This window comes from Nasonia vitripennis, chromosome 4, assembly GCF_009193385.2.
Source record: "Nasonia vitripennis strain AsymCx chromosome 4, Nvit_psr_1.1, whole genome shotgun sequence".
NCBI classification, from domain to species: domain Eukaryota; kingdom Metazoa; phylum Arthropoda; class Insecta; order Hymenoptera; family Pteromalidae; genus Nasonia; species Nasonia vitripennis.
The window spans coordinates 15,814,359-15,831,277 of NC_045760.1; the positions used below are offsets into that span (position 1 = coordinate 15,814,359).

The window sequence follows — 16,919 nt, forward strand, 5'->3', positions numbered from 1 at the left end:
AGCGCACTGCCAGGTCAGTCATTGTACATGGGCAAAACAAGCTGTTGCAGCTACGTGTGCTTGCACTAGAAACAGACGTTCGCGCGCGGGGAGGGGTCAGCCCGGCTCTCTCGCTTGCTCGCTCCCCCAAAATTCCTCTCCTAATTGACCTGCAATACGATAATCGGATTTGCGCGAGCCTGCGCATTCGATGCTCGCTCTTCTGCCGACTCCTGCCTACATTCTCCTGCCGCAGCTTCCTCGCCAACTGTGCATGTATACACCGCGCTACATCAGTGTTTATCTGCGCGACTAAACCTGCCTGCGTGTGCATGTATATCTGTATAGGCGATTCCGCACGCACGTTGTTTGCGCGAGCGCGCTGATGTCTTTTCGCGCGCTTTTGATCTTCACGCTTCCGGGCTCCCTAAATATCTAGCGGATGTAGCGCTGCGTCAAGTAGTCAACGCGAAACTGCCAGCTGTACGTTGTCGATTACAAGCTCCATTAATTTGGCCGTGCTCGCATTAACGCGCTGGCCGCCCTCGTCAGCCACGCGTCGCCTCCGCCGACACTGCAATATTTTGTTCGCGGATGTGTTTTCCCGCGACGTATAGGTAAGTACATCGCACTCGCGGAATGTTTCGCAACTGGATATTTTTCAACAGCCTTGGCGACTCCGAAAAGTCATCAGGTGCGCGCGGTGACCGCAGGGGAAAGACCAGGCGGCCACGTGCTCGCGCTCTCGATTTACACAGGTAGCCTGGAATTTCCGTAAGTTAAGGAAATACCTGTGGTTTTAGGAAAGTTCGCTCGTGCGGCCGCGAACGCCTCGCTACGTATATATAATACACGCTACAGAAAACGCTTCTACTCGTTAAGCCCGACTCCGCTCCACCACCGCTTTTTTTACTTCTCTTATTATTCCGCAGCTAATTTGGCAAAGTTTCTGTTAGTTATTAGTTAAAACGCTGAAAATTGTTTGACGAAACACTGCGAGTTGGTGCGCTTCTCTCTCCAGTCTGCGTAACTCGTCAAACTGCTGCTCTTTAAGCTTCACCCTTATATAACTCTCGTAACACTAATCGAGGATGATTGATATTAAAATTATATGAGTTCAGAGTGCACTCGCATCACGAGGAACTTTCGCGCTAGGCAAAATTTCATTAGGATTCACCTCGCCAAAATTGATCGCAAAACTTTTGCGCGCCATGCAAGATTTTCCAGAAGGACGCGAACAAATGAAAAAAAAAATAATACATCATAGCCGGTGCGATGAGGTATCTCTTCGGAAGGAGCTTTCTAATCGCGCAACTGCAGTAATCGCGTCGCGTTCCCGCCGTTATTGCGAAGAAAAAGAAAACGTAGGCGGAAAAATCTCCCGCTCCGCGCAGCGGGAAATATGGGCTAGACGCGCTGCATCGTTGCGCCCCAACCGCCGGAGGGAATTTTTCAGCGCTTCGCTTAAAAGCTGTGGCTCAGCCCTGAATGATCCACGAGCCTAGGCAAAAAGCGAGCGATTTTATCGGGGCGCCCAGCGAATGCGGCTTACGTTGAATTATTAACGTGCTGTTGGTCCTGCACCCGCACGTGACGTTCTGTCGTGTGTCGTGTCGTCGCTTCGGCGTCATCAGCGTCAGCGCTGAGACGTGTTGTGCGCCGGCGAGGAAACTGATGCTTTCTATTTACGGACTCTTGTGTGAGCTTCGCAACCGTCCGAATAAAAGACGGCCGCGATTCTGGTCTCTGAATATTAAGGAGGCTGCGCGAGTGCACCCGAAGAAACGCAAGGAGCAATGGAGTTGTTTGGAAAAACAACGTATATGCACCGCCAATTCAATTCGAGAATTCTAAATTAATTTGCACATCGCTATAAACCAACTGCTAAAAATTGTGAAAGCAACGGAAATTTTAATAACGTTCGATAACAAGTATTTTACTAACATCTTTTACTCTCAAACGACTTGTGTTACAGTATAGAGTATGATCTACTAATGGGTATAATTGATTAGGTTGATCATCATCAAAAATTTCAAGAATCTTCATTCTTTCTGTAAGTGTTCAGTACTATGCACGCAACGCTTATTGAACGAGTGATCGGAAATTTTCAACGATGTTATTTACCGAAACGACATACAAATGAGCTTGGATTTAATTTCAAAATACAGCGTCGAAATATTGAATGCGGAAAAAAGAATTAAAAATTCCCGTCACTGTCACGCCGACTCTCACTCTTCAAGTGCTGAAATATGCAGAATTTTTCCCCCCTTCGTGAAAGGCAAAGAGAAGAGAACAAACGGCAAAGAACTTGAATGCCCGGAGACATCGCACCCGCACTCGCGAGCCACGAAAGCTCAAAGGCTGTAAAAATGCGAAATGAGGTTTAGAGTGAGCTATAGTGAAGTGGGGAGGTGTTCGAGTCGTGAAAATATAAAAGATCAAAGAAAAAGGGAGAAGAGTGAAGAGGATAGGCATTTCCGCCGACGAGCATGTGGAGCGTGACCTGACATTGCCATGTATGTTCGACAATGACAACTCGATTCGCGGTCACCCGGTAACTCGTTCGAGTGCACGCTTCATCCTTTCGAGATCGCTCTACTTTTTGCATCTCGTGTAATTTTCTGCAATTCCTCTGTACAGGCTCACCGGAATTTCGCTCTTCGAAACAGCTGCAATATTATGATGATCGTAACAACGTGGGCGAGAAAGTGAGAGAGAGACAGTGGACGGAAAAAATGAAATAACTCGATAAGAAATGAAAAGAAAATTCGTTGAAAATACTCAAGGAGAGAAAATCGAGTTACTCGATCCATGGCTGCTGAGTCGCTGACTCGCACGCTCATGCCGAGTGTGAAAGTCGAAGAAGAAAGAGACTTGACGCGTATATAGTATGGCGCTTTAATTGCGATCCATCCAGTGTCGTGCACTTGTACGCTTCGCTTGGCTTACGCGTAGCTAAAGCGCCCGCGCACCTATACCCACCCATCTGTGAGCGATGATCGCATTCTCGTTAGTTGTAAAACGTCCCGGAGTCGTCGACGCGTGCCACTATTATGCGCACGAGGATGCTGAAGTTGCGCTGAGATTCCCATACACAGCGATAGAGAATAGACGCTAACTGAAGCGCGAGAAAACGTGAAATTAATTTCCTTCGATGCTATGCAGTAAAAACTAATTACGCAGCAGTTTACAATGAAATTAGTGGTGTGCGCTACGTTGCGCTTGTTTTTGTACGTTCATATCCGTTGCGTAACAAAACAGTTTGAAGTTACGTGATCGATACATTATATAATCATGATGATTATCGCGCCCTCAATTTTGGCTTTCGATTAATAAAAAAGAAGTACACGCGTACAGGGAACAAAAGCCCCGCGCTGCATACCGATGCTGCGGGGTATCGATGCACACGAACAGTATGCGCGCAGCCAAGCGCAGAGCATTATTGGTAAAAGCAATATGCATAATATTACAAGTTATAATATCTCAAAATCGTCGATAGTGGGGTGGTCCCGGTCACATTGACGGTGCAAATCCGCAAGTCTATAGGCGCGCGTCATACCGCGAGTATAGCTATAGAAAAGCCGCGCGAGCATACAATGGTACGGTGCAAACTTTTCAGGAAATTGAATTAAAAATTAAGTCAGTGGATTCGTTATACAGCGCGAGCGCGGGATAAAATCTCAATCGGAATAATCGCGCGGGTATTATGAATTATACGTTCGAAATTACAAGTACAAGTGCGCTAATTAACGCATATTAGCCGCTTCATTTCGTATAAATGATTGCCTCTACAAACTGTCGTATTACCTAAACAACGAATGCACTAATGTCGAAACGACTGTGAATATTCAGATCGGCTTATATTTAATGTCCACATTAATCGAAGCGAGTTCGCGGAATCGAGGCCATTTACGTTCTAATTAACCGCTTAAAAAATGATAAAAGCTGGCAAAAAATACAACAACCCGCTATCGAGAGGTGCAAATTGGACACGTGATCTGATAAAAGTGAGCGACCAGTTTTCCGTATTTACTCAAAATTAAATGTTCATCCAACGTATCATTACAATGGCTGATGATGGGCTGGAAATCTGGAGCGTACGGCGAGCTGTCGTGTCGTGCAGTGTATACGACGGTATACAGCTTCGAGCGGCGAGGCTCGGGTGGCCATAGTTTGCGAGAGCCGAGCGCTCGGAGGAAAACGAAAAAAGGAAACTAAATCGAAAATGCAAATTTCCATTTCAGCGTACAAATTTGCACAGTAATAGTCGCTTCATTTTCTAGCCGCAAACCGGTAATTTCCCAGCCGGCCGCATACACACACTGAAACTTCTTTCGTTACAAGCTATAGCGCGAGAGGACGAAAGGCAGGGGGGGGGGCGCGAGCGACGCGACGTGCTGGAAAATACAGCCCTCGCCTGTACCGGCTGCAGCTATAGGAACCGAAAGAGAGAGCGCGCGCGAGAGAGAAAGAGAGTGGGACAGACTTGTGTGCACGCGTGTTTACGAGATGCGTTCGCGCGATAGAGTGGCTGCAGCTTTTATCCGCCGGTGCGCGAGCCATCAACGTTTGCGTCAAGTCGATGCATTATTTATATTCACGGAAAAAGAGGCGCGTACGAGCAGACTAAACAAGAGTAATGGGAAATGCTGGAAACAAAAGGGAGCTGGCATTCGAGTGCACGCGCTTTTGCAGCCGCGGGCATTTGCCTGATGGCGATGACTCTCCCTCTCTCCTGCTGTCGAACTTGCTCATCGCCAGAGTAATCATGCCGTAACGATGTCAAATCACCGAGCGCTGCTGCTGCTGTGACGTGATGCGACGCGGCTCTCGCTTGCACTTTTGAGTGTAGATGACAATAATTGAGTACTTTGGCAATCATCCGGGAGTGCTTACTGAAATTTAGTAACCGTCGTGTATGTGACACTATAAGCCCTGTACTGCTACTCGGAAAATTTGTAAAATTTTATTATCAAAAATAATCTTTATCGCTCGCAATTCGAATGGGAATCGAATCGTAAAAAGCGTCGGATGAATAAACAATCGGAACTTTATCGTATGGAATCATATGCCAAAGAGAAAAGATAATAACGAGCAGATATTGCTTTGTGTTGCTGTTCGGATGCCGCTTCGATTTCGTTTTTGTAGTGCCGCGAATTTAAATTTTAAATGAATTTCGAATTCGACGTAATTATAATACACACAGTGTACATTACGTAGTTTGAAAGATCTTAATTTATCTAAATCCACCCCAGACTCGCCTTTCGACTATTATAACTCTTTCAGCTCTTAATCCGCGCAGCTGCTTAAATTTCTTATCGCGCTCTTTTTCCTCCGTCATTAACCGTCCCACTGAGACGCAGAGCGAGACGGCTAAAAAAAAAATCACTTATAATCCGACGTCGCGGCGTCCGTCCCTGTAGGCGAGAGTCCCACATTAATCCGACAATCGCGCAGACCAACCGTTCATCCTCCTGTTAACAATCGCTATGAAGCGCTAACCGCAGCTCTCCCGATGGGTTCGCGTGCGCCCCTCAATCTCCAAAGTCGTTAATTATTCATACTTATAACCGCAGGAAACGAGATCAGCTCGTTTTTTCGTGGATGACATTCAGCTGCGCTACTTCTAATGGCTGTTATTTATGCATGCGTTTGTAGCGAAATATTGAAAAAATCCGTAGATTTCGTTTTCATGGATCATTGAAAAAAAGCGCAACCATATTGAACTCGTTTTTATATAGAGAGACGCTGGATTGCAGACGAATCGGCGAAACTTTTTTGGTGTCCGCATTCAATTACTTACGAACACGGTGCACACTGCAAATACTTAATTGCCGTTTAACACCGTTTGTTTGTGATTGCAGCTGTACTGACGGACGATTCATCAAACATTACTTGAGAGTTGGACATCGATGCGTGTGAAGTGTGAAGCCGCGCGCTGAGAAGTGTATATCTGACTCGTAATCAAAACTTTATTATGCTGTTTTGTGCGAAAAATGACCTTTACGACGCAGTGAAACGACCTTACCGCGGAACGAGTTTCTTATTTGCTTATATATCGAGGTCACGGGTCAATAATATTTCAACGATGACGCGACAGATAAACAATATTGCTACATATTTGCTTGAGAATATAATACAGAGAGTTCGACGTATTTCTTAATTACAAGAGTTGTTCCGGCTAGCTTTGATTGAAGGAAAAAAAATGCGAATTAGAGCAGCAGCGACAGCGATCTCTGAGAGCTCCGCTGTCATAATACAGGCAGCCGCGGTGAAACTCCAATTAAAGCCGGTGACTTTTCCGCAGCCCCATCGCACTTCATTGGCTACGCCGCAGCCTGCTGCACGTACTTTTCACTTTCATTCTAGAAATGCCCCGGTCGCAACAGAGTTCATCCTGGGCACAAGAGGGAGAGCCGGCGTAGAGGGGAGAAAGACTGTGTGTCAGCTGGGGTCCCTTGTGGCACGCGCCGCTCTATACGTATACCTATAGGCCTGAAGCACACTGCCACGCGTCTCTTGTAACGTCAGGTACATAGTCGAGTCGCCCCCCCCCCCCTTCCCAGCTTTCCATCTTTCTCGTTTTCGGAACGTGCACTGCGTATTATGTACACATAACTGCCGCACGCACGCAGCTGGAAGTCCGCAGCGTCGGCATTATGTTATAATAGCCGTCTGCAGATGCGTGTGGTAAAAAATTAACCTAGTCCAAATGTTGCCACCGGAGAATTAAATTTCAAAGCCGCCGCGGGAGTGCACCAAGGCGAGAAATTGAAGAAAATCGAGAGCGAGATTCCGAGAAGCGTATTATACAGCATCGACCACAATATTAAATTACCGTACGTGAGTATACGTTTTTCGCTCGCGACGCGAGTCATTGATTCCTGCGTGCGCAGGTGTCATATCGGATTTTCGCGGAGAGCTTCGTTTAAAAGCGCACTAGATCATCCGCGAAATCACATCAAATTTAAGGCGCTCAAAGCCCCAAAAAATTCGAATGGCACGGTCCATCGAGCGAGGCGAACCGCATGCACGTGCATGCGCGCTCGCGACAAAAGGCCTGTATAAAGGCGCGCGCAGGCCGACCGCACGGTCCTGGCGGCCAAATACAGGCAAATCGCCGCAGCCATCGGCCGTCAGCTCGCGCGCTAACGATAATCCCTGCGACGACGCGATGCATCGTCACTTCCCTCCGAGCTTCTATGCACTGTGTGTGCATGGGATTTCACACGTTAAATTGTTATTAGCTAGTGGTCTGTAACGCCATTGCGGGAGAAAAATTATGGCCCAGTTTTTATGGGAAAGCTGTTTTCTTTCGGATTATCCCTTTGCGTGGGCTTGGAAGTGAAATTTATCTCGTAAGCCCTGCAGGATTGCTTCGAGGAAATGTAAATGCAGATTTCTATTCTTCTTTATTAGTGGGTATATGTGATGTGTTTGTGAATTTTTTAATAGAGTCCGGAGCCTGTATTAACTGGCGAGTCGTCGTTGTAGCGGAGTCGACGCACACTGGGACCATTTGAAAGAATTTGGGCAAAAATCTGGATTTCCGGGGGGTGCGACGGCTGGCCACCAATCCACGCCTCGGCTTATACATTTTTTAGTCGTATGTCGAAATGCGAACGCGAGCGCGCGCGCGTGTGCTGCCAAGCAGATTTTCACCACCCTCAGCCCCGCCCTCTCGCATAGCTCTATTTGAATTTTCAATGATTCGGTGTCTGAATTAGAGCGGAACTAAATTGCCGCGCGAATTTCCGCAATTTTTTTCTCTTTTATCTTACGGACTTACACTGACAAAAAAACACAGCCATTTTAACTGAATTCGCACCAGTAATCCGTCATTGTATGAAGACTCGCCAAGATTACCGGAGAGTTCAGCAGTTTTAAAGAATCAGTTCAGTCGTTTTTGCTGGTGTCCCGCGTAAGCGACCAATTTTACGAGTCGCGACTCGCCAAAACTACCAGTGGTACACCGTTGTTCTTACTGAACAGTCGTTGACAGTCGTTGACTTACTGAACAGTCGAACGGTGGCAGAACGGTTAAAACTACCGGACTTTACAGCAGAAACGACTGTGTTTTTTTTCAGTGTATGGCTGATCTTATCTGTTTGCTGCTTTGTTTACTCATTTATATTTCAATACCAACACGCGGTTGGGAAGTTAGAACCGTTTGTATTAACATTTACTTTTATTAACAATACTGTGATCTTATTATTATAATTTTTTTCATTATTCGTTCGGTCACTGTTCACTGCCATGCAAGTAAAAAGGTTTTTATTCTCGTATGGCGATATAAGCGATTCTCCAGCCTCAAAAGAGCAGTATTGAAACACACGTTAACGTTGCATTTTCCAAGTGCAGTATTTAAAAAAACACATAAAAACTTATTCAAATAGGCACAAAATAATAAAAATTTTAAATTTATAAATGTAGTGAAAACTGAAACAAATGTGATGTAGATGCGATGAAGTAATGAATGATGTGACGAGGATACAAAATCTGAATGCGATTCTGAGTCGATCACTTGCCTCGTGTGATAATTTCATTTAATTGCATAGATCAAAATGTTCGAAATACTTGAAATTTCGCTGAAAATCAATTGTATGATTTCTAACTAAGCCAAAAATTCTTATCTAACCAAGAACGGTTATAATCACTTTTAATACATAGTTAATATGACAATACCCACGTACTTAATGATAGCCATAATATTAATGAAACGTTCTTGCATTAGAAAAAATGAAAACGCTTCTTATCGATGTACAGTTATTGGTACCAGTGCAGTTGAAAGGATTGCCAAAAGCTTGGTAGTCGTTAGAATGTGACTTGTGACAAAACATGTTTTACTCTATATGATATCCACGCAACTGCATTGATAATACAATGAAAACCGAAAGAAAGAAAAGGTTGATAAGAATCCAAAGTATATGTAATAAATATGTGTAGGGAAAAGAAACTTACCTTGCGCGAAGCTGAAGTCGAGCCTCGCGAGGACGATGCCCAGGGCGAGCAACAGCGCGACGACGGTCTCGTACGAGTAATGATTCTGCCTGCTTCTCATGATCATTTTGACGCTGAGCTTTCACCTGACGGGAACAGCGCTACTCGTCGTATACCGTCGTCGTTGCTCTCCCGGTTGTTGTCCTCCTCGTCCTCCTCCTCCGCCTCCCTCCTGAATCTCTTATCCCGTTACATGAAACGCGCGGCCCGCGACGATTCGCCTACTGCCGCGATGCGCCCGGAGCACAGCATCAAAAACACGGCACTTTGCGTGTCTCGTTAAGCGGCACTCGCTGCTTCAGTTCTGTCACTCGGGCACCGCCGGCACCGGCCTGCTACTGCGCGCGACCAGCAGCAGCGTTCGTCCATCACCGAGAACTCACTGATCAAACTTGACACTCGCTTCAGTTATGCTTCTCCCGCACGTCAAACGCTGCACATATCTGAAAGCAAACAGATAAGCACGGTTAGAGGCTGTACCTTCGATGCTCAAAGCTGGGAAAGCAAAATATAAATCCATGCAGTATGGTTGCTTTAGCCATTCTTCAATGGTTTTCCTTTATAACAATACAGGCATTGACAAATTTTTTATTCAAACTACTAGCGATTCTCATAACATCAAGCAAAAATTTGACTGCAACCGTGTAGCGGCATCGGTCATTGCTTGCAGACTGAAGCATGCACAACTTTATAAAAGGGAAATCGCGGAAAGGATGAAGCGGGAGGGAGAGGAGAAAGTAAGGGTGAGGGTGGCTTTCGAGTGAACCTGGAGAGTCTCTTTCCTCTACTACTCCGTGCGCTCGGCAACGAACTGCTCCGTCAAGTTTCACCGTCCACTCGCGGTCAGCCAACAAGCGCCGACCGCGTTTATACGCGCGTATCAACTTTTGCCGGCATGGCAGGAACGACGACGACGAAGGCAAGTTCACGGAGTGGAAAAAGGAGCGCACGCCAGGGATTCGTCGTGAATGCCTTCTAATGAAGACCTTCTTCGTATTTTTGCGCGCAGGGCTGACGGAAAGCGCTGTTTTATAGATCGGGTATTCTCGTAGAGCCATACAGTGTACATACACATGAAGCCGCAAGCTTTATGCTTGATTTTCAATGACGATATTCAACTTTTCAGCGGCTCATGTTTCGAAAGCGTTTACCGAGTTGTGCTTTGTGCAAGTCACCGATAGAATCGTGAAAGGAGCGAGATAGGAGATAGCGACGGTAGTGCGATTCTTGTCGGCGTTATATCCGCAGACGGTATAAAAATAGACGCGCGCACGACAGTCGCCCGTCTGGTTCGACGATATTATGCAGTCTACTCAGGCTCATTATCTATTAAACGGAGCTTCTACAGAAGTACTTTCGTCGTAACTTATGCATGCCTGCAGCTGACTCTCGGAAACCGAGTGGATCGACCACTCGAGCACGCATTAGACTTCGTTACCAATGCTATTATTGCCTTACATCACGTTGACAAGAGATACAAAGAATCCGGGTTTACATTAGCGCTAAGCTGCCGCGAAAAGTAAAGATTTGCACGTGTTCATTCGTTACGCAAGTCCTACAAGCATACTGAATATTATATACTTGTATGCGGCATAGTAGAAATAACGGCGGTAAAGTTAGTCTGTAGAAAAGACATTCGACTGTCTCACGAGACACTTAAGGATCGGGGGTTGAAGAGGAGGCTTGATCTCGCGCTGAAAAGGTGAATCGACTTTTTCGAGGGGCTTTATCGTCGATGATTGATGAAGTCGGGACACGTATAGCCCCTGATCCTCTCCCTCCTTCCTTCTGAACTTTCGTGCAGTTTAGCAAAGCTGCAGCTTCGGGCACCTTTTCCTTTTTTTCGATGCTCCTCTATGTATAGACAGCCTCAAATTCCACCGCTGCTCTGTGACTCGCTTTTTTTCAGAAGTCAATGAGAAGGAGAGCCCTTCCGATCCTTTCACCGGGCATAATTAAATGAAAGCACACCGAGTGATCGATCGCTCTCCACCCGAGAGCCCCTAATACCGATTCTCGCGCGCATAGGACTCTCGGTGGTCGCTTTCTATAATACCTCGCTTTTTTCGCCCCGCGCTCCTTTTCCCGCGGGCTCTAGACTCCTTTCGTCGGCCGTTCAATATATGCCCCTGGCTTTTTTCCGTCGCCGAGAAACCCGGCAGTCCTCTGCTGCGGCACGCTAATGAACCTCCGTCGCTGCGCGCGCTATATACTCTTATATAGCAGCGTTGCACCGCGGATTATAAGCGCGCCGCAGCTGCAAGATCCGACGTATATATTCGAGGTTCGCGCTAATGAATCGCGACAAGCGGACCGAGTGGGGAACAAAAAAATGGCTGATGCTGATTGCTCTTTAGTTAGGGGCGTTCCTTAATTGTCTCGTAGTCTGTTTTTTACTTTTTTTTCGCGCACGCTTGAAAAATAAATCACGGATTGTTTGACTCAGTTAATATAGCATTCGAGTTAATAGAAAAACGTACGAAAGTTTCTTATACACATAGAGCTTTTCGAAAGTCCTTTGTGAAATCCATTGATATAACCACGGGTGAAATCAGTGAATGTTTGGTCTTATTTTGCATGCAAATGCTATTCCCGCATTAATCAAGCAGTATGTATAGTCGGTATAATGCAGAATCTATCGTGTTTAAATAATTTGTGATTTCGAATCAATTCCAATCCATTCGAGAGATATGAAAAATGCAAAATTGGAATTAGTGGCATTTGAAAATAATATTGATATGATTTGGTCATTGATTTTATCCGAGACGGAAGCAAAACAACGAAGACATGTGAGAAACTGAAAATAAAAGCTATCGCCAGAGTGCCAATCCGACAATGAGTTCCATTTTCGAAGTTCAAATAATACCCCCGTGGCTACATGTATAGACATCTGACGTAGTCGCGTGATCGAACCAAACGAGGCGAAACGAACGGCGAACCGCGGAAGTGTTCGGCTAGTCGCGGACGCGACGATTTTCAGCTCTTTTCCGGCCTGGGAGGGTGAGAAACCCATAGGTACAGAGAATAGCCGATCACTGCCGCCTCACCCCTGCGCTGGAAAAAAGAGAGGAGAACGAACAAGCGAGGGAGAGAGAAAGGGCTACAACTGAAACTATTGGCGCGGCTAGCGATCAGCGTGGTTTCGACATTTGTCGAATTCGGTTTATTTGCGGTGGCGGTCCGCAGCCGTATACGCGCCATTTTCATTGTACTGCGAACGGCAGGATACAAGGCCGAGTCAGAAACGACATCAAAGCCCCAACTGTTTCTCTCCATCTCTGCGCAGGCTATGGATTACGGCGAAAATTGTAAAGCGGCCATCAGAACGCGAGTTGAAGACTCTTTTGCCAAACTATTAGCTGGAAAGCGCGCGCTTTTCTGGTATACACCATATTCAAAAGAAACTCTAATCCTCAGAACGAGTATCGATAAATACAGAATATCAAAATTTAACAGGTTTACCAATGTATTATCTACGATACAAAGCATCGATTATCAGAATGTAGAATAGACTCCTTCTGAAAATTGGTTAATTAAGAGCCTCAAACCAAAAGCAAGTTTTTCGGAATAAAAGAAGAAAAATAAAGAATATTGATTCGGCAAGTGGTAAAAGTTTAAAGGCGCTCCTCACACCTTAATTTCTTAAACGCTGACTCACACACGAGAACCGTCTCATTGTCAGTCGACATCGAGCGCTCCACCATAATTCCTATTAGAGAGATAGTTTTACAATTCCACTCTAATTAGCGCTATCAATTCATAGAATGAATTCCCATCGGGTGCACTTGGGAATTAAAATTACCGCGATCGCATGATAAGCATGAAAAAATAATTCAAACAATTTCAAGCGCGTGCATCGTTTCATATGCAGACGACGAACCATCGAGAACCTTGCATATGCGAGTGCAGAGTAGCTACTTGTTGAATTTTTATCGAGTGTTGCACTTGAAACTGTTTTTTTCGCTCCCGTTAATTAAAAAACAGCTAAAGCCCCGGTTTTTTTGCTACCAATTTATCAACGCATTCTCGAGCTCAATGATGGAGAGAAAAAAGTTTGTGAAAATATTTGGATCGAACGAATACGCCGCCAACAGATCTCATTATCAAAATGTATATTCTGTTAGCCAATCGCCTAAATCGGTGGGTTGGGGTGAAGGTACCGCGTATAAAGCAACGAACTGTCGCAGTCCGTGTACTGCTACGTGAAAGATGTTTTCTTTACTCTTATTTTGAGATTCCACTCGTTTTTCTGCGCATAACAAAGTTCGCAGTAGACGAGAGCGAATCAAAGTAACGATCCAACACAACATTGATCGAAAAAGTGGCACCCAATGATCGCTCGTCCGGCCGTCGATCGATCCCGTATTTTCCTGGCATCTCGAATACAAGGAATGCAAAAAAGGGAAGGGCGAGCAAGCAGTGGTGGATGAAGAAGTAGACGAGAAAGGTGGTGGCACGTGCAGCGAGAACTTGTGGCTTTAGGCAGCACCTCAGCCGCGTATCTATATACCTTGGCTGAGCAATTTTCCACTTGCTTAACTCGCCACGGATCTTGGTGCGGAGGTTGAGCAGGACCAGCAGGAGCACCGTATCACAGCGCAGTGTCGTCGAACTTTTGGACCGCACGAACTCACTACAAAAGTTATCGCAAGTATCCGCATAAAAGGTTCCTTTCGACGAGCGCGCAGAGTTCAGCTCGGGGCACCTGCACCAGCACCGGTACACAGTAGAACACAGCAGCAGCAACTAGATTCGCCGAGCGAGTGAACACACGTGGGAAACCAGCGCGCGAGATCGCCTAGCGCAAATATAACTCTTTCTTGGCACTGTTCGTCCACTGTTGGAAAATTCAAAAATCACGCGCGCTTCCATACACGGCACCTCGCGACGATTCCTTATGTGCGTATACGTGTATGTATGTGTATCTATAGCGTTCGATCGAAGAAAGCGGCGAACGGCGCGCGCTGCGGGAAAACGCGTACGCTCACGTCGATCACGGGCTCGACACTGACGCGCCTCGGCTCTCTCGGACTTTTAGTTCGCGGCGCTCCCGCCGTGCAGCGTCGCGACGCCCTTCCCTCGCTCGCTCTCCTGCTGCTCCTACCCCCGTGTCCCATCCCTCTCCTTGGCCGGTGAGCTCACTGTGCCCGCTCTCTCTCTCTCTCTCTCTCTCTCTCTCTCGCTCACTAGGTCCTCCACCTCCCCACCGCCACTACCGCTACTTACCAGATCCAGTTAGAGGGAGCGAGTGAGCGAGCGAGCGAGAGAGCCAGAAAGGGAGAAGGGTACAACGCCCCGTTCGACATCCGCTGCTCTGCAGCACACACGGCCACCAGCTAGCAGAAGAGACTACGCAGCATCCGCGTCCAGATCAGCTCGTTCAGGCTGGCCACCGGCTTGGCCGTCGCTACTACTCGTTTCTTTTATTCGCCACAGAGTGTTGAAATCCTACCTGGTGCGGCGCTTGCTTTTCAATAACGCTGGAGTTTTTTAATTCGTTACGTCGATTTAATTTGTTACATATATCTACTCTTTATCGCGATTCGCCAAGTACGTCTCTGTTTCTTTTCGCGCACGCCATCAGCGACGTAATACCTCGCTTGAAATAATAAAGTGCTTGCTTTCATCTCGCTTATCTTTTTGAAACTCTAGCCCCTGCTTCAAATATCGAGAAAACTGATTTTCCATTTTCAAATATGCCATCTCGCATGGGCCTCGTACTGTAGCTCCACACTAGCGTCAAAGACTTCGGCCCGTATCAACAGCTTTCTCCCTCTTTTACTTAAAACTGCGTTGGGCGCCACGATAGCGCGGCGGCGGCGGCGAGGCATGAGAGCTTCAAGTGGCCCCTTATAGCGGGTGTCCCGCAGTGCCCCATCCGTGCGAGTGGCGGCGATATCGAGAGGATGGCACTAGAAAGCGACGGCACTTCATTTCGTAGGGGGATGTACCCGCGAGTACAACGATACATGTGCCTTTTTCTACCGTGATCTCTACAACAAACGGTGCCACTCGATCTCGGGATAAGGATCAAAAACTGCTTATTTTAACTATTTTTTTTCACAAACAGAGCAATGATGGTATCCGTTTAAGGTTATGCGAAGTTTCGTGAACGTACTCGTGCATAATGGACACCGATCAAGGTGTATGCTTTTTCCGAATAAATTTCGAACAACCGCGTGGGTGGATGCATTAAGGAACGCTGGTGCATGGTCCGTGTTTTTGTTTGGCGCTTAGAGGAAGACCGAGAAAAAATCCACTTCTCTGAGTGGAAACCTTCCAAAGCTCTCTCAAAGCTGAAGCCACGGTCTTAACGCGTCCATAGACCGTCCTAGGCCCATTCTCAAAATGCGCGCGCTTCTATGTATCCGCTCGAGCTTTTGCTTCCTCTTTAAAAAAGAAAAGCTTTCTGAGGCATTTCCCTCGCATACGCGCGAGCGCCCACCCATATCTCTCTCTCTCTCTCTCTCTCTCACACACACACACACACACAACAGTTATTATATGCGCCGACTCTTTTTCAGCTGGATTGCTGCTCGCCACACTGCGTCGACGTATAAACTCGACGCAGCGTAGCGCTACCGCGAGGCGGGAGCAGGGGAGAGCAATTTGCCACCGACGTCGATTTCTCCTCTACTTACGTCCCTGTTTTTTTCTTCCTTCCTCCGCGCCAACCCGCCTTCCTCGTTCGAACGCATTTTTCATCCGCCTAGCCGCTCCGCATCAACTTGCGGAGCTGTCCTGTACATGCGCGATCAACGCGGGCCAGCGATGCATGCTCTTGAATGATAATAAACAATGCCCGCTGTGCTAGCGAACGAGCAATTAACGTACGGTCAGCTTTAGCTTGGGGTTTTCTCAAAGATCCGAAATTTATTATATATAGGTACAACTATACACCCAGGTAGTGTTTGGCTCCGCTCGCGGCCGCGGTGGCGTTACTCGTCTTATTTTCGGTTTCGATGGAGTGAAATTCTCACCTCAGAAAGTTTGAAGAGCAGCAGCGTTACCGCCGCTGCGGTGCAGTATCTTATTGCGTCACGAAGTACGCTCGTACGCCCTCTCAACTTCGGAAAGTTTCGCTGCCGGTGCTGATGCTGCAGCAACAGCATCGCTTTAGCCTGGAAAGGTTTTTCTCCTTGAACGCGGCGCGGGAAAGCAATCATTTTAAAGCGGCTGCAGGCTTTGCCTCGCCGCACGAACGTGAGACGCGCTACGCGGAGTGAGACTGCTGCACCGGCGGAGTGGCGAGAAAGACTGTCGGACCAACAGGGGGGGGGGGGGAGGCGGCCGTGAGGCTTGAGAGAGATAGAGGGCTTAAAAAAGGTCTTTCGTTGGAAGAGACGCGCGCGATGCACCCGCATGGAAACATGATAAATCAAGCCTCGACTACTTTCCTACCCGCATATCTCCTGTATCTGTGTACACGCATACGCGTTCTGCCTTGTATATATATATATATATATATATATATATATATATATATATATATATATATATATATATATATATATATATATATATATATATATATATATTTTGTGCACGCGTTTTATCAATTTGTTTGTCGACTGTGAAGATTTTCCATGATACTTTATCATGCGTCCGGGCAAATTTAAAGCGGCTCAATCAGCACGAGTCGCTTCATTCGCAAACGTATCCCCACATCCGCAATCAAATGAAACGGGAAATGAAATTTATACGCGCATCAAAGGAACGAGCGCACGCATCCCGACGAAGTAATTAATCTGACTGAAGAACTGAATAAATGTTTTCTGGATCGGTAAAAAAATACAGCTGGTCCTTAATCGGCTGGCGCGTGCGGAGGTGTTGAATGATGAAACGTGCGGTGTTTCTATCGTCACGTCCTTCACTACGCGTATAAGTCCGTTTATCCTCTCGCTACGACTGCATGATCCTCTCTTTTCCCGTCTGCTGGA

At 46.7% G+C, this 16,919-nt stretch overlaps 1 protein-coding gene across 5 annotated transcripts in view; it reads right to left on the reverse strand.

Moving 5' to 3' along the window:
* LOC100114159 (synaptogenesis protein syg-2) overlaps positions 1 to 13,984 on the reverse strand; it is a 190,106-nt gene extending 176,122 nt beyond the window's left edge. For all 5 annotated transcript variants that reach the window (XM_031928730.1, XM_031928729.1, XM_031928727.1 and 2 more), the window contains exons 1-2: positions 13,490 to 13,984; positions 8,941 to 9,422 (exon numbers count right to left, since the gene is read on the reverse strand). In XM_031928730.1, coding sequence (XP_031784590.1) covers positions 8,941 to 9,046 — 106 coding nt within the window. In that variant the 5' untranslated portion in view covers positions 9,047 to 9,422; positions 13,490 to 13,984. The remainder of the gene's footprint in view (positions 1 to 8,940; positions 9,423 to 13,489) is intronic.
* Positions 13,985 to 16,919: the final 2,935 nt, after the last annotated feature.